The 21,114-nt window shown below is 41.3% G+C and overlaps 1 protein-coding gene across 1 annotated transcript in view; it reads right to left on the bottom strand.

Annotated features, from left to right (window-relative positions):
- Positions 1-573: 573 nt before the first annotated feature.
- Positions 574-21,114, bottom strand: part of LOC132821734 (uncharacterized) — a 28,166-nt gene continuing 7,625 nt past the window's right edge. The window contains exons 2-3 of the mRNA XM_060834443.1: positions 11,416-11,532; positions 574-695 (exon numbers count right to left, since the gene is read on the bottom strand). Of these exons, the coding sequence (XP_060690426.1) occupies positions 574-695; positions 11,416-11,532 (239 nt within the window). The remainder of the gene's footprint in view (positions 696-11,415; positions 11,533-21,114) is intronic.

The raw sequence follows: 21,114 nt of genomic DNA, 5'->3' as shown, positions 1-21,114 counted from the left end.
CTTTCATGAGCAAATAAATCAGAATAAACTCAAAAAAGTCATAAACAGATTGTAGTAAAAACTTGCATTAGGCATTAAATTGATAAAGTCCTAAAATATTAAAAACGTTAAAATTATGGCTTGATTGATAATGAAACTATCAGTTTCCTGGCTAGATATTCATTCAAGTATATTAGGTAAAGAAGCAGGGTTAAGAGATTTTAAATATCAGTTTTGCACATTTTTCTTCTTCTGGCAGAGGTCTTTCATGAAGATTTTTCTCCTAATCATTACCAACATTCCTTCCAGTATTTACAGCTGGGAAATTTATTTAAGCGAAAGACAAATTTAAATCCAAATGCACATATTTGATATAATCTATGATCAGAAGGTGAGAGAGCTACAAAAACTGTATCCCAAATTAAGTACTTGTTTGGATAATCTAGATTAACAATTCTCTACAATCAATGTGCTAAAAAAAATCCAGAAAATGTCAAATCTGGAAAATCAATCATTTAATTTGTTTTTCTCAGCAGGTCATGGTTTTCCTTAATAAACATGTTAACATAGAAAATAGCTGTTTATAAAACTCATTTAAACTTCTGTTTCCATATTCAGTCCATTATTTCTGCTAGAGTCAATCTGTAGGTCATTTTTACTGCCACCAGAGGTTGGGCCCACTGTCAGTTGTGGTGAAGCAGACTTCTTAGATGTTCCTAAAAAAAAACAACAAATATCAAAAACATAATCCCACAGTTATTATTTGCTTTAAAGCCAGAAACACAAGTTATATTTTCAGTCAAGGAGTTGAATTTGTCAAAATGAAGATTCCTGAAGAAGGGCCCATGCCCGAAATGTCGATTCTCCTGCTCCTTGGATGCTGCGCTTCTCCAGCAACACATTTTCAGCATCTGCAGTCCTCACTTTCTCCCAAAATGAAGAACAGTAGAGCTCAAAATGAAATAGTTTCATTTAAGTTGGCAGCAAACAAATACTTTAGCTACAGCACAAAATGATGCAAAGGGTGAAAGTTTTTATTCTACCTCAGTTTGCTTCAGTCAAGCCACAGCTGGACCACAATTAATTTTGTAATCCCTATAACAGTCATTCTGTTAGCACTCAATCAGATAATGACTTTTATGCTTGGAGCAACTACTCACCAGAAATTGGATAAAAATAACCCAACTCTCTTAAGAGTTTGTAGCAATCAGAAATCAGAACATTTAATCGATCATTCTGGATTTGATTTGAATGCAGTTTCCCTCAAATTCTAAAGTTATTGCGAACATCATATGTGATGCATTATACATAAAGCTTTTCCGAAATTTTGTCCGATATTTCACACTGCTCCTCTTAGATTACTATATCTACATCATCCCTATCCTTTTTGAAATCCAGAGACAAAAATGTCTTTAAAATTCTTATATCCTCTGCATCTTCACATCGGCACGATTGCTCAATGATTAGAACTGCTGCCTCATAGTGCCAGGGACCTCGGTTCGATTCCTGTCTCGGCAACTGTGTTGTGTTTGCACATTCTTCCTGTGTCTGCATGGGTTTCCTCTGGGTGCTCTGGTTTCCTCCCACAATCCAAAGATGTGCATGTTAGGTGAACTGGCTATGCTAAGTTGCCCATAGTGTTCAGGGATGTGTAGGTTAGATGCATTAGTCGAGGTAAATGTAGAATATTAGGGGAGGGGAATGGGTCTGGTTGAGTTACTCTTTGGAGGGGTTGTGTGGACCTATTGGGCAGAAGGGCCCATTTCCACGCTGTAGGGATTCTATGATCCTAAAAATTCCCTTCTTCATCTCAGATAGGTCCCATTTTTTTCCCATAACTATTGTTTCACTCTTTGTATACTGGTAAAAGATTTTTATCTTGCTTGCTACTTTTTTTTGGTGCCCTCTTTGATTTCCTTATTTCTTGTTTTAAACTGAGCTCTGTATTTTCTATACTTCAAGGCTATCTGCAGTTTTGAATTTTTTGTGACAATCATAAATTTTCTTTTTCTGTTTAATCTTCTCCTCTATTTTTCTACATGATCACAGGGTCTAGATTTGGCAATAACATTCTTTTTTTTTGGAAGGGACATGTTTGCTTTGTACCCCAAGGATCTTACTTTTTAGGACCCTCTGGTTTACCATTGATTTATCCTTTTGCAGTCCTATCTAGTCCACCTTAGCCAAATTACTTCTTGCCTTATCTCACTTAAAAGCTTATACTTCTTATTTATCTCTGTCCTTTTCCACACTAATGCTAAATTTAATTGAATTGTCATCACTATCCCAGATATGGTCATCCACTGTCACTTTACCCACTTGCCCTCCTTCATTTCCCAAAACCAGATCCAGAATTGCATTTCCTCTTATTTGCCTGGTCATACACAGGTATTGTTTACATTTTTTTCCTAGACACAGAACATGAATTTTTCACTTTCAATGCTGCTTATATTGTTTGAAACCCAGTTGATATTGGGATAGTTAAGATCTCCTGCTAGTATTGCCCTCTTATTCCTATAGGCAGAAATAAGTCAACATACATGTTCCATCACTGTCCCACTATTTGGCAGTCTGTAGTGTACTCTGAGTAGTGCGACCGCCCTTTCTTAACTCCTAAATTAAGTCCATAAAACCTCATTTGTTACCCCATTTGGCATATCATCCCTTCTCACAACTGTAATTGATTTTTAACTAATACTGCTAACCTCCCCCTGACCTTGTCACCTGTTCTATTCTACCTGAAAACTCTAAATCCAGGTACAGTGAGCTGCCAATTCTGCCCCTCCTTTAGCCAGGTTTCTGTTATAGCAACGGTTTCATGTTGCTATGTATCTATCTGTGCCCTTAGTTTATGTCTTGCTTGTTTTACTTTAATACTTCTTGCATTAACATCTCAAACCGTCAATTTGCTCTCCTGCCTGCTTTTTAATCCTTATTTCTTTTGTCTTTCGGAGTTGTTGATATCACGAACAAATGTTATAACTCCCATTTCCTGATCTGAATCTGACCCATCCATGCCTACACATTGAATCCCATCCCCCTGTTACTAGTTTAAAACCTCACTAACGGAACTAGCAAAAGCCCCATTGAGGATATTTGTCCCATTTCTGTCCAGGTGGAACTGTCAGGCTTGTATTGGTCCAACCTTCCCCAGAAACAGTCCCAATGCCTCCAAGAATCTAAACCACTCCCTGGTACACCATTTCTCCAGCTATGCATTCATCTAATCTATCCTCTTATTCCTGCTTTTGCGAGCATATGGTACTGGAGTAATCCTGAGTTACGACATTTGAGATCCTGCATTTTAATTTATCCCCTAACTTCCTGTATTCAGTTTTCAGGTCCTTATCCCTTTGTTTCCCTAGGTCAGTGGGACTGATAGGTGTCTGTTTACACTCCCACTCCAGGATGTCCTGCACCTGCTCCATAACATCCCTGACTCTGGCACCAGGAAGGCATATACCCTCCTGGATTCACATCAGCGGCCAGTGGTGTTTGTCTGTACCCCTTACTATTGATCTCCCATTACTCATAGCCCTGCTGCTCGTTTTCCTCCTCTTCTGTGCAACAGAGTCACTTGTGGTGTCATTAACGTGGCTCATGCAGCTTTTCCCTGAGAACCCATCCCCCCAACACTATCCAAAATGACATTGGTTTGATTAAAATTAATTTTAATTACCACTTACCCCTTGCAACTTACCCACTGACATTCCGTTTTTCACCCAACTCCAAAGCAACACATCAAAAGTTTGGACAGAATAATCATAATGAGACAGTACGTGTTAGAGAAGTTGGAATCCTTGAAAATGGACAAGTCACCAGGGCCAGATGGATTGTTCCCTACGATGATGCAGGGATTGTGCAGGAGATAGCAGATGCTCTGACGATTATTTTCCAATCTTCACTAAACACAGGTGAGGTGCCAGAGGACTGGAGGAATGCAAATGTGATTCCTTTGTTTAAAAAGGATACAAAAGAAATGCCAAACAATTATAGGCCAGTTAATCTTACTTCAATGTTGGGCAAATTGTTAGAATCAATCCTGAGGGATCAGATAAACTGTCATGGAGAAAATGAGGACTACAGATGCTGGAGATCAGAGTCGAAAAGTGTGGCACTGGCAAAAACACAGCAGGTCAGGCAGCATCCAAGGAGCAGGAGAGTTGACGTTTTGCACATAAGCACTTCATAGGAATGTGGTGGTGGTGTGGTGGTGATGGTGGTGGGGGGAAGAGATTGGGGAGGAGGAGGAGGTGGGTGTCGGGAGATAAATATAAGGGTGGGCCTGGATCGAATAGGTGGCAAGGAAGTTGGACAAATAGGACAGTCCAAGAGGGCTGTGCCGAGTTGGAAGGTTGGACGTGGATATATATTCCACCTTGGGACCTTCCAACCATACGGCATCAATGTAGACTTAACCAGTTTCCTTATCTCCCCTTCCCCCTCATCCCAGATCCAACCCTCCAACTCCGCACCATCCTCTTGAACTGTCCAATTTTCTTCCCACCTATCTGCTCCACCCTTCCCTTCGACCTATCAATACTGCACCTACATATCGTCTTCCCAACTATCTTCCTCTCATTCTCCATCCTCCTATTTATTTCTCAGCCCTCTTCACCCCCAACACCTCCCCCCCACCCATCCCATTCTTAATGAAGGGATTATGCCCGAACTTAAAACAGTACATCAAAGTACCAGGTACTTCAGCCCTCAATGTTGTGTCAACCTGTTATTCTGCTCTAAGATCAAACTGACCTACGTACCATTTACTTTACTTTCATATGTCAATCCAAGAGTTGTTTAACTGTCCTTCATGTATCTGACTCTACTACTATTGCTGCAGTGCATTGCACAGAGTGATTGGTGCGTGTAAAGAACCTACCTCTGACATCTCCCCTCAACCTTCCTCCAATCACCTGAAAATTATGGCCCTTTGTAATAGCCATTTCTGCCCTGGGAAAAAAGTCTGACTATTCACTTGATCTATGCCTCTCATCATCTTGCACACCTCTATCAAGTCACCCTTCTTCGCACCAATGAGAAAAGCCTCAGCTCCTTCAACCTTCCTTCATAAGACATGTCCTCCAGTCCTGGCAGAATCCTGGTAACTCTCCTCTCCAACCTCTCCAAAGCTTCATCATCCTTCCTACAATGCGGCAACCAGAACTGAACGCAATATTTCAAGTGCGGTCTAACTACGCAGCTCTTAAACTCGATCCCCCTGCTGAAGAAAGCCAACACACCACATGCCTTCTTAACAACTCTACCAACTTGGTTGGCAAATTTGAGGGACCAATGGACATGGACTCCAAGATCCCTTTTTTCTTCCATACTGCCAAGAATCCTGTCTTTAACCTTGTATTCAAATTCGACCTTACAAAGTAAATGACTTCACACTTTTCCAGGTTGAACTCCAACTGCCACTTATCTGCCCAGTTATGCATCCTGTCAATGTCCCGTTGCAACCTACAATAGCCCTCCACACTATCCACCACTCCACCATCAGTTGTATCATAGGCAAACTTACTAACCCACCTTTCCACTTCCTCATCCAAGTCATTTATAAAAATCACAAACAGCAGAGGTCCAAGAACAGATCCCTGCAGAACACACTGGTCACCAAATTCCAGGCTGAATTTCCATCTACTATCACCTTCTGTCTTGTATAGGCCAGCCAATTCTGTATCCAGACAGCCAAATTTCCTTGTATCCCATGCCTCCTTGACTTCTGAATGAGCCTATCATAGGAAACCTTATCAAACACCTTGCAAAAGTTTACATACATCACATCCGCTGCTCTATCTACAATCAATCTGTTCTGTCACATCCTCAAAGAATTCAATAAGGCTTGAGGCATTACCTGCCCCTCACAAAGCCACGTTGACTATCTCTCATCAAACTATGGTTTTCCAACTGATCATACAATGTAAACTACATTGGTTTTGCTCATGCTGGGTATCGGGTCCTTTCTCCTGGTGAGTTGCTGTCTGAGAGTGGCTGTTGGTTTGTGTGCTGTTATGAGTCCTAGTGGTTGCAGCAGTCTGGCTGTCAGTTCAGAAATGTTCCCGATGTATGGTAGTGTGGCTTGTAAACCAATGTAGTTTACAAAATCCCATGCAAGGACTGCACAAAACACTACATAGGACAAACAGGAAGACAGCTAACAACCCACATCCATGAACACCAACTGGCCACGAAACGACACGACCAGCTATCCCTAGTAGCCATACACTCAGATGACAAACAACATGAATTCGATTGGGACAACACCACTATTATAGGACAGGCCAAACAGAGAACAGCCAGGGAATTCCTAGAAGCATGGCACTCATCCACGAATTCTAATCAACAGACACATCGACCTAGACCCTATATACCGGCCACTGCAGCGGACAGCTACAGACAACCAGAAGCGGCAGATTCAAACCAGTATAAATGCTGGAGGAATCAGCACAGAAGCGCTTCACAGGAGGCTCCCAAGCACTGAAGATGTCACCTAGAAAGGGGATGAAACGTTTGCAAGAAAAACTCCCAGCTCGGCGAACAGAACCACAACATATCAGCCTGTTTCACACTGTCCTCACAAATGTCAAGGTCCCTCTCGGTCGTGAATGCTAAGCAAAATATTCATTAAGGACCTCCCCTACCTCTTCCGATTCCAGGCACAAGTTCCCTCCACTATTCCTGATTGTCCCTACCCTCAAACTCTGGCCATCCTCTTTTTCCTCACATAAATGTAGAATGTCTTAGGGTTTTCCTTAATCCTATCCGCTAAAGCTTTTTAATGACCCCTTCTAGCTTTCCATTCTTCAGCTCCTTCCTGGCTACCTTGTAACCCTATACAATCCTGTCGGATCCTTGCCTCCTCAAGCTTAAGCAAGTTTCCTTTTTCCTCTTGACTAGATGTTCCACATCTATTGTCATCCAAGGTTCCTTCACTCTACCATCCCCTCCTTGCCCCAGTCGGACAAACCTATCCAGCACTATCAGCAAGTGCTCCATAAACAACCTTCACATTTCTGTTGTGCATTTCCCTGAGAAAATCGGTTTCCAAGTTAGGTGCCCCCAGTTCCTGCCTAATAGCATCATCAACTCTCCTGCTCCTCAGATGCTGCTTAATCTGTTGTGCTTTTCCAGCGCCACACTTTTCGACGATTGTCATGTAGAAAGGCATAGACTAGTCAGAGGTAGTCAGCATGGCTTTAATAAGGGAAGGTCAAGCCAGATAATTTTAAATTGAACTATATTCATTGAGGAAGTGACAAGGAGGATTGATGAGGATAGTCCAGTGGATGTTGTCTACACAGATTTTGGCAAGGCATTTGACAAAGTCCCATATGGCAGACAGGTTAAGTAAAAGCCTAATGGATGCAAGATAAGAGATTAGATTCCCCACAGTGTGGAAACAGGCCCATCGGCCCACACCAACGCTCCGAAGAGTAACCCACCCAGACCCCATTTCCCTCTGACTAATGTCCCTAACACTGTGGGCAATTTAGCATGGTCAATCCACCTAACCTGCACATCTTTGGAATGAGGGAGGAAAACGGAGTACCCGGAGGAACCCCACGCAGACAGAGGGAGAATGTGCAAACTCCACACAGACAGTCACCGGAGGCTGGAATCGAATCTGGGACCTTGGTGCCGTGAGGCAGCAGTGTAACCACTGAGCCACCGTGCTGCCCCCAGTAATAGTTGAATTGGATCCAAAGTTGCTTAGTAACAAAAACAGAGGGTAACAGTCAATCCTGTCCTAGCAAATGGAAAGCTGTTTCAAGTGATATTCTGCAGGGTTCGGTGTTGGGACTCCTGCTGTTTGTTTTATATATTAATGATTTGTACTTGAATTTGGGGGGCACAGTTGGGAAATTTGGTGACAACACAAAAATTGGCAAGGAAGTAGGTAAGATAGGTGTAAGTTCCAAAATGATATAGACGTATTGGTGGAGTGGCAGATGAAATTCAACTCTAATAAGTGTAAAGTAATGCACTGAGGGAGGTCAAACCATAGAAGGAATACAGAATAAAACAGGAATATACTGAAAGGGGGAGATGAAGTGAGCAAGATTGGTGCACAAATACACAGGTGCCTAAAAGGTAGCAGTACAAGTAGATAAAGTTGCAAAGAAGGTATATGGAATACTATCCTTCACTGGCAGAATACAAAAGTAAAAATTTAATGATGTAACTGTAAGATACTAATGAGGCCACAATTTGATTATCGTGCAGTTCTGATCACCATTTTACATAAGGACATAATTGCTCTGGAGAGAATGCAGAGAAAATTTACTAGAATGTTGCCAGAGCTGGAGGACTATCGCTAAAGGAGAGACTGAAAAGATTGGGGTTGTTTTGCTTGGAACAGAGAAAGCTGAGGAGTGACATGGTTAAGGTATACAAAGTTGGAAGGGGTAGAGATAGTGTACAGGAGGGGGAACCCATTTTCTTTGGCAGAGATTGCAAAAATCAGGGGTCATAGGATTCAAGGTAAGCAGCAGAAAGATGAGATGGGACGCGAGGAAGAAAACATTTTATGCGCAAAGTGGCAGCTGTCTGGAATTCACTGTCTGAGTTGATGGTGGAGACAGAGACCCTAAACTGTTAACTCCTGGACCTGCACCTTAAGCACTATAAGTTGCAGAGCTATAGACCATGTGCAGAAAGACAGGATTAGAAAGGACATCTGGGTGTCTTTGGGACGACATGGACAAGATGGGCTGAATGCTCCCCTTCTATACTCTATCATTTCTATGGTTCAAAGTTATACCCAAAAGTTTTAAAAAGAAAATTCCATAAAGCCATATAATCCCTAATATTTATGTTGACATTGTTGATATGAATATTTAAAATGAGAAAACATACCAGTACCCACCTCCCAACAATAATTTAATGGAAATTAGCATCACTTAAGGTAAGGACTATTCAATTTTTGAGAAATCAGATTAGCATTAGAAAGTAGTCAAATTGTCATCTTCACTGAAAGGAACGTATCATTATCCATTCCAACTCATATACAAATTGCATCTCGACTGTGTAAATGATTGAGGAGGTTACCATCTACTTTGGAAGTTCCACATCACAAGAATTGTTTTGTTTAAGTTAAAAGATTAAAATTTTAACTAGTCTCTTACCCTGGGCTTTCCACTAGAAGATCCTGAACTCTGCTACATAAGTCCAAAACTGCACAGGTTTTAACAGTTATTGCCAAGAACTAGTTTAGGCAATCACTACCAGCCATCAGATCTGGTTATATCACATTATGCATTTTCAAAATTTGCTCTCATCCACTAAAACTGTCTACTATGCCAGGATGAACCTAGAATACAGAAACAACTATCAGTTTCCTTGTATTGCAAGCCATGTTTTTAACACCATCTATCATCTCCGTTCACCCGAACTGTCACCAATCAAGTAAGAGGAGCTCATGGATTGTTTTGCCACAAACATAGAAACTGTCACTTCGCTCTCTTCTTAGTTCACTTGGCCACATTTCCTCTAAAGATCCCCACATCCCTGTCTCTGGACTTACATTGTTCTCTAGGTTCTCCTTTCACGCACATATTGTTAATTTAGTGCACAACTCCACTGCAGACCACCCATTTTTTCTAGTCGATATTGCCAATAAGGCCTCCTCATAAAAGTACTGTCCCATCCTTTCAAATTTGTCATCAACACCCTACTCTTCAGAAAGTCAGCCCTTGATCCTATCATGTTTACAATCAATCGACAAGTGTACCAAGCCTCCTGAACCACTCAAATCGGTGAATTTGTCATCTTCCAACCCGGCGTCCATGTTTCCCAAAATTCCTGGTTTTTCCCCCTTTCAATAGGATTCTGACCTGTTGCAAGTATCAAACAGCTTTCAGCAAAGTCAGAAATGACATGCTCGGTGACTGTGACAATGGTAATCGATGTCTCAACTTTCTTGACTTCTGTTTAGCTTTTCATATAGTTCAGCACATCATTCTTCTCAAACGCTTCTCCATTATTGTATTTATCTGGTCCTGTTCTTCTATCAATCCATTCAAAGTCATAGTCTGCATATCTTCTGTTCCCACATCCACAATATTATCTATGATGTTCTCTGAGGATCTATCCTTTACCCTCTTCTATTTCTTACTTTCATACAATCTTTCAGTTCAATCACATGAGTTTTCGCATGCATGCTGACAATATCCGACTTTACATCACCACTTCCTCTACCACTTTCTCCACTGTCAATAAATGATAAGACTGCTCATCGGACATCCATGACTGGATGAACAGAAACTTCATGAATTCCAATAATATCTGATCATTATCTACCAGATCTATTCCTCTTCCTGCCAAGTGTCCGAGACTGAACCTGATAATTCACAACCTTGGTGTAACATTTGACCCTAAGATGGCATGCAGATGTAGTCACAAACCTATCAAGAATTTTAATCCCACCTCTGTAACAATGCCTAACTTTGTACCTATATCAACCCTGTTATTAAAACCATCATTTGTACCTCCCTTGTGTTTAGATATATCTATTCCCCCTACTTGAGACTAACTTCCCTTATTTTCCCCTTCATACATTTGAGGTCATCCAAACGCCTGCACCCGTATCCCCACTTGCAGCAATGACCTGTTCAACCATCGCCCTATGCTTATTGATCTATACTGACTCCAGGCTATGCACCATCTCAATTTTGAAATTCTTACCCTGGTTTTCAAATCCCTCCATGGCCTTACCCACCCTTATTTGGCAATCTGCTAAAGCCCCACAACCCACCTACATACTTGTGCTCATCCAATTCTGGCCTCTTCAGCATTGTCATTTTAATTGATCTATTCTGATTTTAAATCACCATTAGGGGACATTGGTGGAGTGGTAATGTCACTTGACTAGTAACCCTGAGTCAAAGTTTATGGTCTGAGGACATAGATACCATGAAGGGCGTTGAACCGAAAAGAATTTGAACATGCCTTTAGGTTCCAAGACGTTCAGTTCTGAAACTGTGTCCTAAACATCCCAAACAGTTTCCTCATTTAAATCCATCCTCAAAGCCAATTGCTTTGAGAAGCTATTGATCATCTGCCTGAATATCTCTTTAGGTGACATGATGTCAAGGTGAACCATCTTGAAACTCCAACTATGTTAAATACTATATAAATGTTCTTTGTGTATACAGATTCAGTCGTAGTCTTAAGTAAATTGGATAAATACTTTGAAGCAAAAAAATAATTTCAGGAACATGAGGAGAAGTGGGAGAATTGAATACGATTGGATTGTTCTTTAAAGAGAGATACAAACTCAAATGGTTTAAATGCTTTCCTTTCATACTGTATATTCTAGGAGGGATGTTTGAAAATTCCATTTTGTTTAGAAATACCAGACACAGGCAAATAAATATGTTTAAAATTTTGTACCATTTTTGAAAGAAAGAGGTATTGTCATGTTCCACGTACCTTCTTGATCTATACAATTCCGAATGTTATCAACTTGTCTATCCTCTATACGCCTTCTGGTATTCCTGAAGAAACAGTAAATTCTGGGAAAACATATTCCTTGTCTCTTTCTCATATCTGTGAGCAAAATAAAATTTCCTTAGTTTCTGGTTTCATCAAAACAAAATAATGTACTGTTCTGGTTGTTTTATTTACTTCCTATTGAAGTAATGTCTACAAGAACAACATGAGGAAATAAAAATATTCCTTCCCTGGCAGGATCATACTAAGCAGAGGTACACATCCCTATTACTTTATGATTTGGTGTTGCACTGGGTGTACAAAGTTAGAAATCACACAACACCAGGTTATAGTCCAACAGGTTTAATTGGAAGCACACTAGCTTTCGGAGCAACTACCACCTGATGGAGTGTCGCTCCAAAAGCTAGTGTGCTTCCAATTAAACCTGTTGGACAATAACCTGGTGTTGAGATTTTTAACTACTATTTTATTACTTACTAAGTAGTAGTATTGAAGCTAGAATTAAATATGCTAGAATTAAACATAAACAGCAGTGGAAATATACAAATATCGTTTTCACAAGTTCTTAAAATCTACATTTTTCAACTTTTGGTGGACTCCATTAAAATCTACAGACTCTAAGCTTTTAGATATGAAGAGGGAGCTGAAATTATAGGGTGTATAAGGTCAAAATAATTGAATGTAGATATGACAAATTAATGAAGGTTTCAGCAGATGGTTACATTAATGAAAGAGGCAAGTGACATTCCTGTTGTGGAAGTAGGCAGCTTGTGTAATGGGAAAGATACTGAGCCAGAAACTTGTTTTAGATTCAAACAATAAAGAATGGTATCAATTTTGTTCAATATGATGGTAGCAAGGAAGTGAGCTGAAATGTGAAGTTGTACCAGAAACCAAAAGACAAATGTGTTTCCCCCCCCCCCCCCACCCCACCAGTGTTTAGTTGGAGGAAAAGATGATTCCAAAACTGAAAATTAGAGACGTAGCATAGAGGCAATGGAAAGCTAGAGACACAGAGAGTATATGAACATACATGTACCAGTAAACTCCACGAAAGGCAATTTTAATCCTTTATTTCCTCTTAGATCCGATGAAACTCATGTTCATTTATCTAAACATTTATTAATACTTGCATGGAAGATACAAATATCATGCATGCATATCCAAAAGTGATGTACAGCTCAAAGCTTTATTGCAAGAACAAAAGATTTTTTTTTTCAGTTAAATTTGCAAACAACTAACTTGACAAATAGTTTCCTCAACCCATCTCTACCTAATCTGTTTGCATAGTTCACATTCAAAGTTAGTAGATATTATCTAAGCAAGTTCAAACTAATACTCAAACAAATATGTTATTATAGTATCCAATCATATCATTACAAGTTCACATCTCCTAGCTGCAGTACCTTGTTATTACCAGTAAACCTAGACTATTTTATCCTTTTCAGTCCCTCCTACTGCCTATACTGGTATTTTTCCTTTCATCTAGATCTGCGGATAATGTATTGAGGAACAATGCTGGAACAAGTAAATAGAACTGATCCTGGGGACACTTTTAAATTAATGACACAGGGCTCAGAGGCTAACAATTGCTGTCACGTAATGGGTGTCAGTAGGTAAGCAAGAGTGAAGCCAAATTATGACTGTTCCAATCAGCTGGATAATAGCAGCACTGGGATTGGTATGATCACCTGTCAAAAATGCTAGAAAGAGGCATAACACACTTCAGCTGGTTTCACAAAGGATCTTTACATGGAGTGCGCTAGGGATATGAAAGGATGGAAAATTGATTGGGGAAATCCGAACAAAAAGTTTTAGGTAATTAAAGGCCTTTGGAAATTGAGATTGTAGATGGTGATTAGTACAAATAAGTTTTTATTGGTGAGATTTTAACTGTCCACATAAAACATAAGAGAAATAAATGAAAAGGACATTTATTTTAAGACTCACTTTTGGGGCCTGAAACTCCAACGAAATGGAAGCTTCTTTGCACCTTTTGCACATGGTTAAGCTCATTTTTTTTAAAAAAATCCAAGGAATCGCAGATGCTGAAAATCCGAAACAAAACTGGAAATTGCTGGAAAAACTCAACCGATCTGGCAGTATCTGTGGAGAGAAGGCAGGGTTAATGTTTTGGGTCCAGTGACCCTTCATCAGAATCGGCGGAAAAACTCAGCTTCTGAAGGGTCACTTGACCCAAAACATTAACTCTGCCTTCTTTCCACAGAATCTACAAGACATGTTGAGTTTTTCCAGCAACTTCTAACATTTTAAATTGTGAAGTAAGCTAATTTACAGATCGAGAGACCTGCAAACAGTCTAAATATACATTAAAGGGTTGTTTGAAGGCCTTGGTTTCACCCATTTGCTTTAATTCTTGGTTTTCTATCAATTTCTATTCGTGCTACTTTAGAAATCACAATGACATTTTTACTTGCTCTCTTATCAATTAAAAAATGAGAAAAAGTTATTTTGCTGATTCTATTAAATATTTCAGAACATTTTATCGAGATTAATTGAAAGAAATTTGTTTCTAGTCAAAATTATAACAAACACCCTCACCGACTTGTGCCATACCCAGATTTGCATGTTGACAAACAGCAAACAAGTCAAATCTGACACGGTGTTATGTAGCCTTGCAGATGACTTACTCCCTTTTACATCATCCTTCAATGATTTCAAAATGATTTTTAAAAAATAACGATATACATTGTTTGCATCTGGTCAGTTAGAATGATGATTAACTCAAGTCTTTATCTGCCATTTAGTTTTTCCCATTTCCAAACTCCAAAATGCATACGTGCTGTGTACATAAAGAAACAGCTGAAAATGACAAAGGGAAACTTTAAAATGTATCTTTAGATCTTATATATATTTTAACATGTCTGCTTTATTCCATGTTTACAAAGGGAATGCTGGGACAAATTAGAATTATGAGATGTCATTCATAAGCATTGTTACAAAATGGTTCATACAGTTTAAATGTTATTTTTCAAATAATTAAAATTTACGTAATTTCACAGCAACTCGTGTTCCAGTTATTTCATTCCTGATGAAGGGTTTTTGCCCGAAACGTCGAATTTCCTGTTCCTCGGATGCTACCTGACCTGTTGTGCTTTTCCAACACCACTCTAATCTCGACTCGTTACAGGAGTAACCACATTGTACTCTTGTAGGATGCTATATTCATAGATCAGTAATCCAACAAACTATATTAATAATCCAGAGCTGTAAAATCAATGCTGCTATGAAGGTTGGAGAACTTATATTTCGTAAATTAAATAAAGCTGGAATATAAAACTATTAGAGGTAATAGATTGCAATGAAAACCCATCCAAAGTATTAATTCCCTTTAAAAAAGAAAATCTACTACCTCACTAGTACAGTCCATCTTCCGCAACTACACTGGCACCACCCCCCACCTTTTCCTCCGCTCCATCGATGACTGTATCGGCGCTGCCTCGTGCTCCCACGAGGAGGTTGAACAGTTCATCAACTTTACTAACACCTTCCATCCCGACCTGAAATTCACCTGGACTGTCTCAGACTCCTCCCTCCCCTTCCTAGACCTTTCCATTTCTATCTCGGGCGACCGACTCAACACAGACATCTATTATAAACCGACTGACTCCCACAGCTACCTGGACTACACCTCCTCCCACCCTGCCCCCTGTAAAAACGCCATCCCATATTCCCAATTCCTTCGTCTCCGCCGCATCTGCTCCCAGGAGGACCAATTCCAACACCGCACAGCCCAGATGGCCTCCTTCTTCAAGGACCGCAGATTCCCCCCAGACGTGATCGACGATGCCCTCCACCGCATCTCCTCCACTTCCCGCTCCTCCGCCCTTGAGCCCCGCTCCTCCAACCGCCACCAAGACAGAACCCCACTGGTTCTCACCTACCACCCCACCAACCTGCGCATACAACGTATCATCCGCCGCCATTTCCGCCACCTCCAAACGGACCCCACCACCAAGGATATATTTCCCTCCCCTCCCCTATCAGCGTTCCGCAAGGACCACTCCCTTCGTGACTCCCTTGTCAGATCCACACCCCCCACCAACCCAACCTCCACCCCCGGCACCTTCCCCTGCAACCGCAGGAAATGTAAAACTTGCGCCCACACCTCCACACTCACTTCCCTCCAAGGCCCCAAGGGATCCTTCCATATCCGCCACAAGTTCACCTGTACCTCCACACACATCATCTATTGCATCCGCTGCACCCGATGTGGCCTCCTCTATATTGGTGAGACAGGCCGCTTACTTGCGGAACGCTTCAGAGAACACCTCTGGGCCGCCCGAACCAACCAACCCAATCACCCCGTGGCTCAACACTTTAACTCCCCCTCCCACTCCACCGAGGACATGCAGGTCCTTGGACTCCTCCACCGGCAGAACACAACTACACGACGGCTGGAGGAGGAGCGCCTCATCTTCCGCCTGGGAACCCTCCAACCACAAGGTATGAATTCAGATTTCTCCAGCTTCCTCATTTCCCCTCCCCCCACCTTGTCTCAGTCGATTCCCTCAACTCAGCACCGCCCTCCTAACCTGCAATCCTCTTCCTGACCTCTCCGCCCCCACCCCACTCCGGCCTATCACCCTCACCTTGACCTCCTTCCACCTATCCCACCTCCATCGCCCCTCCCCCTAGTCCCTCCTCCCTACCTTTTATCTCAGCCTGCTTGGCTCTCTCTCTCTTATTCCTGATGAAGGGCTTATGCTCGAAACGTCGAATTCTCTATTCCTGAGATGCTGCCTGGCCTGCTGTGCTTTGACCAGCAACACATTTGCAGCTGTGATCTCCAGCATCTGCAGACCTCATTTTTTACCTCACTAGTTTAGCTTGTACGTGATGTCAGATCCACAGCAACATGGTTGTCACCTTTAAAAATTCATTCACATGATGAGGCTGACACTGGCAAAACCAACAATAATTGTCCACCCCCAGGTGTCCCTCAGAAACTGGAGGAGAGTTGCCTTCTTGAACCATTGCAGTCTATAAGTATAGTCAAAGTGCTGTAGAAAGACAGCTCCAGGATATATGCAGCATGGTGGCACAGCAGTCAGTACTGAGTTTGTTTCCAATCTTGTATGACTGTGTGTGTGGAGTCTGCACATTCTCCCCATGTCTGTGTGGATTTTCTCCTGTTTCCTCCCATAGTCCAAAGATATTTGGCTAGGTAGACTGACACCTTCCCAGCTACCTTCCCCTCAACAGAGACACCCAGTCTCTCCACCCATTTAATCTCTCAGCGGTCCCCCTCCCCCAAATCCTGATGTCTGAAACGTTGACTCGCTTGTTCCTTGGATGCTGCCTGACCTGTGTATTTCCAGCATCACATTATTCAACTCTAATCTCCAGCATCTGCAGTCCTCACTTTCTCCATGCTAAACATTACCCTGTAGTGATGTGGGATGAACATTATCAATGGTAAAAACCCCAACGCGGGATTACAGAGATGGGGGTGGGTCTGGGTGGAATGCTCTTTGGAGGATCGATGCAGACTGTCTGCACTGAAGGGATTTCTAATGAGTTTGACCTAGCAACAAAGTCAGGATGGTATGTGGATTGGAGAGAAACTTCCAGATGGGTGGTGTTTCCATGCATTTGCTCGCTTTGTCTTTCTAGAGTAGGCCTGGGCATTTTACAGCCCGCGGGCCATATCCGGCCCTTTAGTCGTTCCTGTCTAGCTCGCATGAGGTCAATCTTAAATTAGAACATAAAATGAAAAAGTATTTACGCCACGCATGCAATGCAACTGTGTTGCTTTTGTTTTGAAAAGGATGCTTTTTAAAAATTTACGTATGGATACACAAGCGCATGTATGAACAGCTAAAAGTGATGCTTGCTGGCTAGCCCTCAAAATGTCAGCTCATGCCAAGACAAGTTGTGTCATATCCCACAAAATCGCCAGAAACAGTAAACAGTTAACAGTTTTCTGATGGAGAGTTTATTAGAGAGTGCTTATTGGAGTCTGCAGAACTAAAATGCCTGGAGAAAAAGGAGGTATTTGAGAACGTGCCCCTCTCCCGACGCACTGCAATGAGAAGGATTGGGGACATCGTGAGAAATCTGGAGTTTCAGTTGCAGCACAGAGTGGTCAACTTTGACTTTTTTTTCTTGGCTTTGGAAGAGAGCTGTGACGTACGTGACACAGCCCAGCTACTCATCTTCGTACGTGGGATAACTACAGACTTTAAAATCACGGAGGAGCTGGCAGCCATGCAGTCAATGAAAAGAACAACAACTGGTAATGATTTGTTCATGGAGGTAAATGCATATTTGGACACGTTGGGACTCAAATGGGACAAGCAGGCAGCTGTGACAATGGACGGTTGTCCAAATCAAACGGGAAAAAATATTGGACTCTTAAAAAGAATGCAGGATAAAGTGGTATTTTTGCTTTGTATTATACATCAGAAAGTGTTGTGTAAGTCTGTGTTAAAAATTAACCACGTGGTTGATGTTGTAACTAAAATAGTTAACTTCATCAGGACAAGAGCTTTGAATCACAGGCAGTTTGTTGCACTTTTGGAGGAAAATGAGACTGAACATAGTGACATAAGCTACCACACTGGTGGCTCAGCTGTGTGGTAGTCTGTGTCACAAATATTTGATTCACTCTTGTTGGAGGTGGTCATTGCTGGGCACACATGGTGTGAGTACTATTTGCCAGTTATCCAGCTCAGGCTGCATACGGACTCAGACTGCTTCAGTTTGTGTGAGGAGCTGTGAATGGTGCTGAACATTCTGAAAATACCAGTATCGGACCTATGATGGAAAGAAAGTCATTGATGAAGATGGTTGGGCCTAGGATACTACCCTCCACCTCCCCCACCCCCCCACCCTCAGGAACACCTACACCAGTCCCAGGTCTGAAATGATTTATGAAATTCACTAAAGATTATTGAATAACATCTTCCAAACCCATGATTACTGACAACAAAAAGGCAGCAAATACATTGGGAACACCAGTACCTGTAAGTTGTCCTTCAAGCTACTCATCATCCAGACTTGGAAATAGATCACCATTCCTTCAATGTTGCTTGGTCTAAATCCTGGAATTCCCTCCCTAATGGCATTGTGGTCTACCTAAAGCACAGAGATGCAGGGGTTCAAGAAAGTAAATCACCACCAACTTCTTGAGGGAAACCAGGGATAGGCAATAAATGTTAGCCCACCGAGTGACACCCATATCCCATGAGTGAATTTAAAAACCCTCCAACATTATCTTATAACCATCTTTCTTTGTGATTAGTAGGATTCCTCTGGATGGAGTCTTTTTCTCATTTCCATCAACTCTATCTTTGCTCAGGCTACTTGATGACGATGTCACACTTGGTCAAATGCTGTCTTAATGTCAACAGCAGTCACTCTCATTTCACCTCTGGAATTTAGCTCTTTTGTATGCGTTTGATCCAACACCGTAATGAGATCAGGAGCTGAGTGGTCCTGGTGGAACCCAAATTAAATGTCAGTGAGCTGATTATTACGGAACAAGTACTCCTTGATAATGTTGTCAATGACACTTTCCATCACTTTAACAGATTTTAAATTGGCCTAGTTGGACTTGTCCTGCTTTTCGTGGACACAACATTCTTAACCAATTTTCCCCATTGGTCAGGTAGATGCGAAGTGCTGTAGCTGTACTGGAAAAGCTTGCTAGGGGCGTGGCTAACTCTGGAGCACAAGTCTTCAGTATTATTGCCAAAATGTTTGTTAGGTCTCTTTGCACAGTCCAACGTCTTCAGCTACTTCATGACATCATTATGCTAGCCTATCAAACCTCTCAGTGTCAAAAACTCTTCAAGAACTATAATCCATATTCCAATGGAGGAAGGAAGGGTCACCAGACTCAAAACATGAACTCTGATTTTTCTTCACGGGTGCTGCCACACCTGCTTTTCCAGCAACTTCTGTTTTTGTTCCCGTGTATAATCCACATGTTCTGTAATAGTTCAAATGGCTCATCATCAGCTAAAGAAACAAAGACAATGAGGGATGGCAATAAATGCTGGTTTAATCAACAAGCTCACACCGTGAAAGTGGATTAGAGACACAGATTCACACAGCACAGAAACAGACCCTTTGGTCCAACTCATCTGTGCCGGCCAGACATCCCAATCTAACCTAGTTCCATTTGCCAGCATTTGGCCCATATGCCTCTAAACCCTTCCTCATCACATCGCCATCCCGATGCGTTTTAAATGCTGTAATTGAACCTGCTCCACCACTTCCTCTGGCGAATCATTCCATACATGCACCACCCTCTGCGTGAACAAGTTACCCCTCAGGTCCTTTTTAAACCTTTCCCTTTTCACCATAAAATTATGCCCTCTAGTTCTGGCCTCCCCCACCCTAGGAAAAACACCATGGCTATTCACCTTATCCATTCCCTCCAATTTCATAAACCTCTAAGGTCTCTGACTTTCCAGGGAAAACAAGCCTCAGTCTATTCAGCCTCTCCCTATAACTCCAGTCCCGGCAACATCCTTGTAAATCTTTTTTGAATCCTCTAAAGTTTATAGGAAGGATGTATTAAAAGGGCAAATAGAACGGGACACAGTATTCTGAAAATGGCTTCACTAATGCGACAAGCCGCAACATGATATCCCAACTCCCATACTAATTGTTATGGCCAATGAAGGCAAGCTTGTCGAATTCCTTTGTCACCACCCTATTTACCTGTGACTCCACTTTCAAGGAACTATGCATCTGCACTTCTAGGTCTCATTGTTTGGCATCATGCCCCAGGGCCCCTGCCATTAAATATATAAATCCTGCCCAGGTTTGCCTTACCAAAATGCAACACCTCACATTTATCTAAATTGAACTCCATCTGCACTCCTTAGCCCATTGGCCCATCTGGTCGAGGTCTGTTTGTACTCTGAGATAATCTTCACTGTCCATTTATGTTCGTGGTCATTTGCAAACTTATTAACCATGCCTTTCTATATTCACATTCAAATCATTATTGATTTCTGTGTTTAGTTGTGTTCTGAGTGGACTCCAAATGTTGTCAGATTCAAAGACAGCAGAAAATGACAATTTTGCTCAAGAATATGACTCCCAAGATCCAGTCAGATTTCAAGCTCTTTTAGCTAAATTTACCTTGGGAGGTGATTTTAAACTGACAGAAGTTAGAGTATCGTGTAGATTTTGACATACAATGGCAAAAAAATCAATTTATATAGAAACTTAGATGGAAAGTCAAAATGGCACACACAATAATGTAGAATTGGAAGTTAAAAGGAATAACTCAAGGAAACCCTGACATAATTAGACCCTGTGTGGATACACAGGTTTTCTCTCCTGGCAAAAAATTGTGAAGAAACAAGGCAGAACAGTCATTACTGCAAAGCAGTTTTCAACTAAGCATTTTGCAACTTTTCATCCTCTTCAACGCCCAAATTGAAAATTCCAACATGTACGTAACTCTGGAAGAAAATCTAGGGAAGCACTGAGTTTACATTTACAATTTAGGTATCTAATAAAAACTAAGAAAATTTATACAAAAGGCATGTAAAAAAAACTACTCCTTATAAAAGAAAAATAGAACAAAAAAAAACTTAATAAACCATGAACTAGGGCAATTACAGCATAATTTAATATTTGGAGAACCAGGAATGAATTTTTGCAAGAGAATTAAAAGAAAGATTTTTGGAATAA

This window comes from Hemiscyllium ocellatum, chromosome 13, assembly GCF_020745735.1.
Source record: "Hemiscyllium ocellatum isolate sHemOce1 chromosome 13, sHemOce1.pat.X.cur, whole genome shotgun sequence".
NCBI lineage: Eukaryota > Metazoa > Chordata > Chondrichthyes > Orectolobiformes > Hemiscylliidae > Hemiscyllium > Hemiscyllium ocellatum.
Note: the sequence above shows the minus strand (reverse complement) of the source record. Positions and strands in the feature narration are given on the sequence as shown.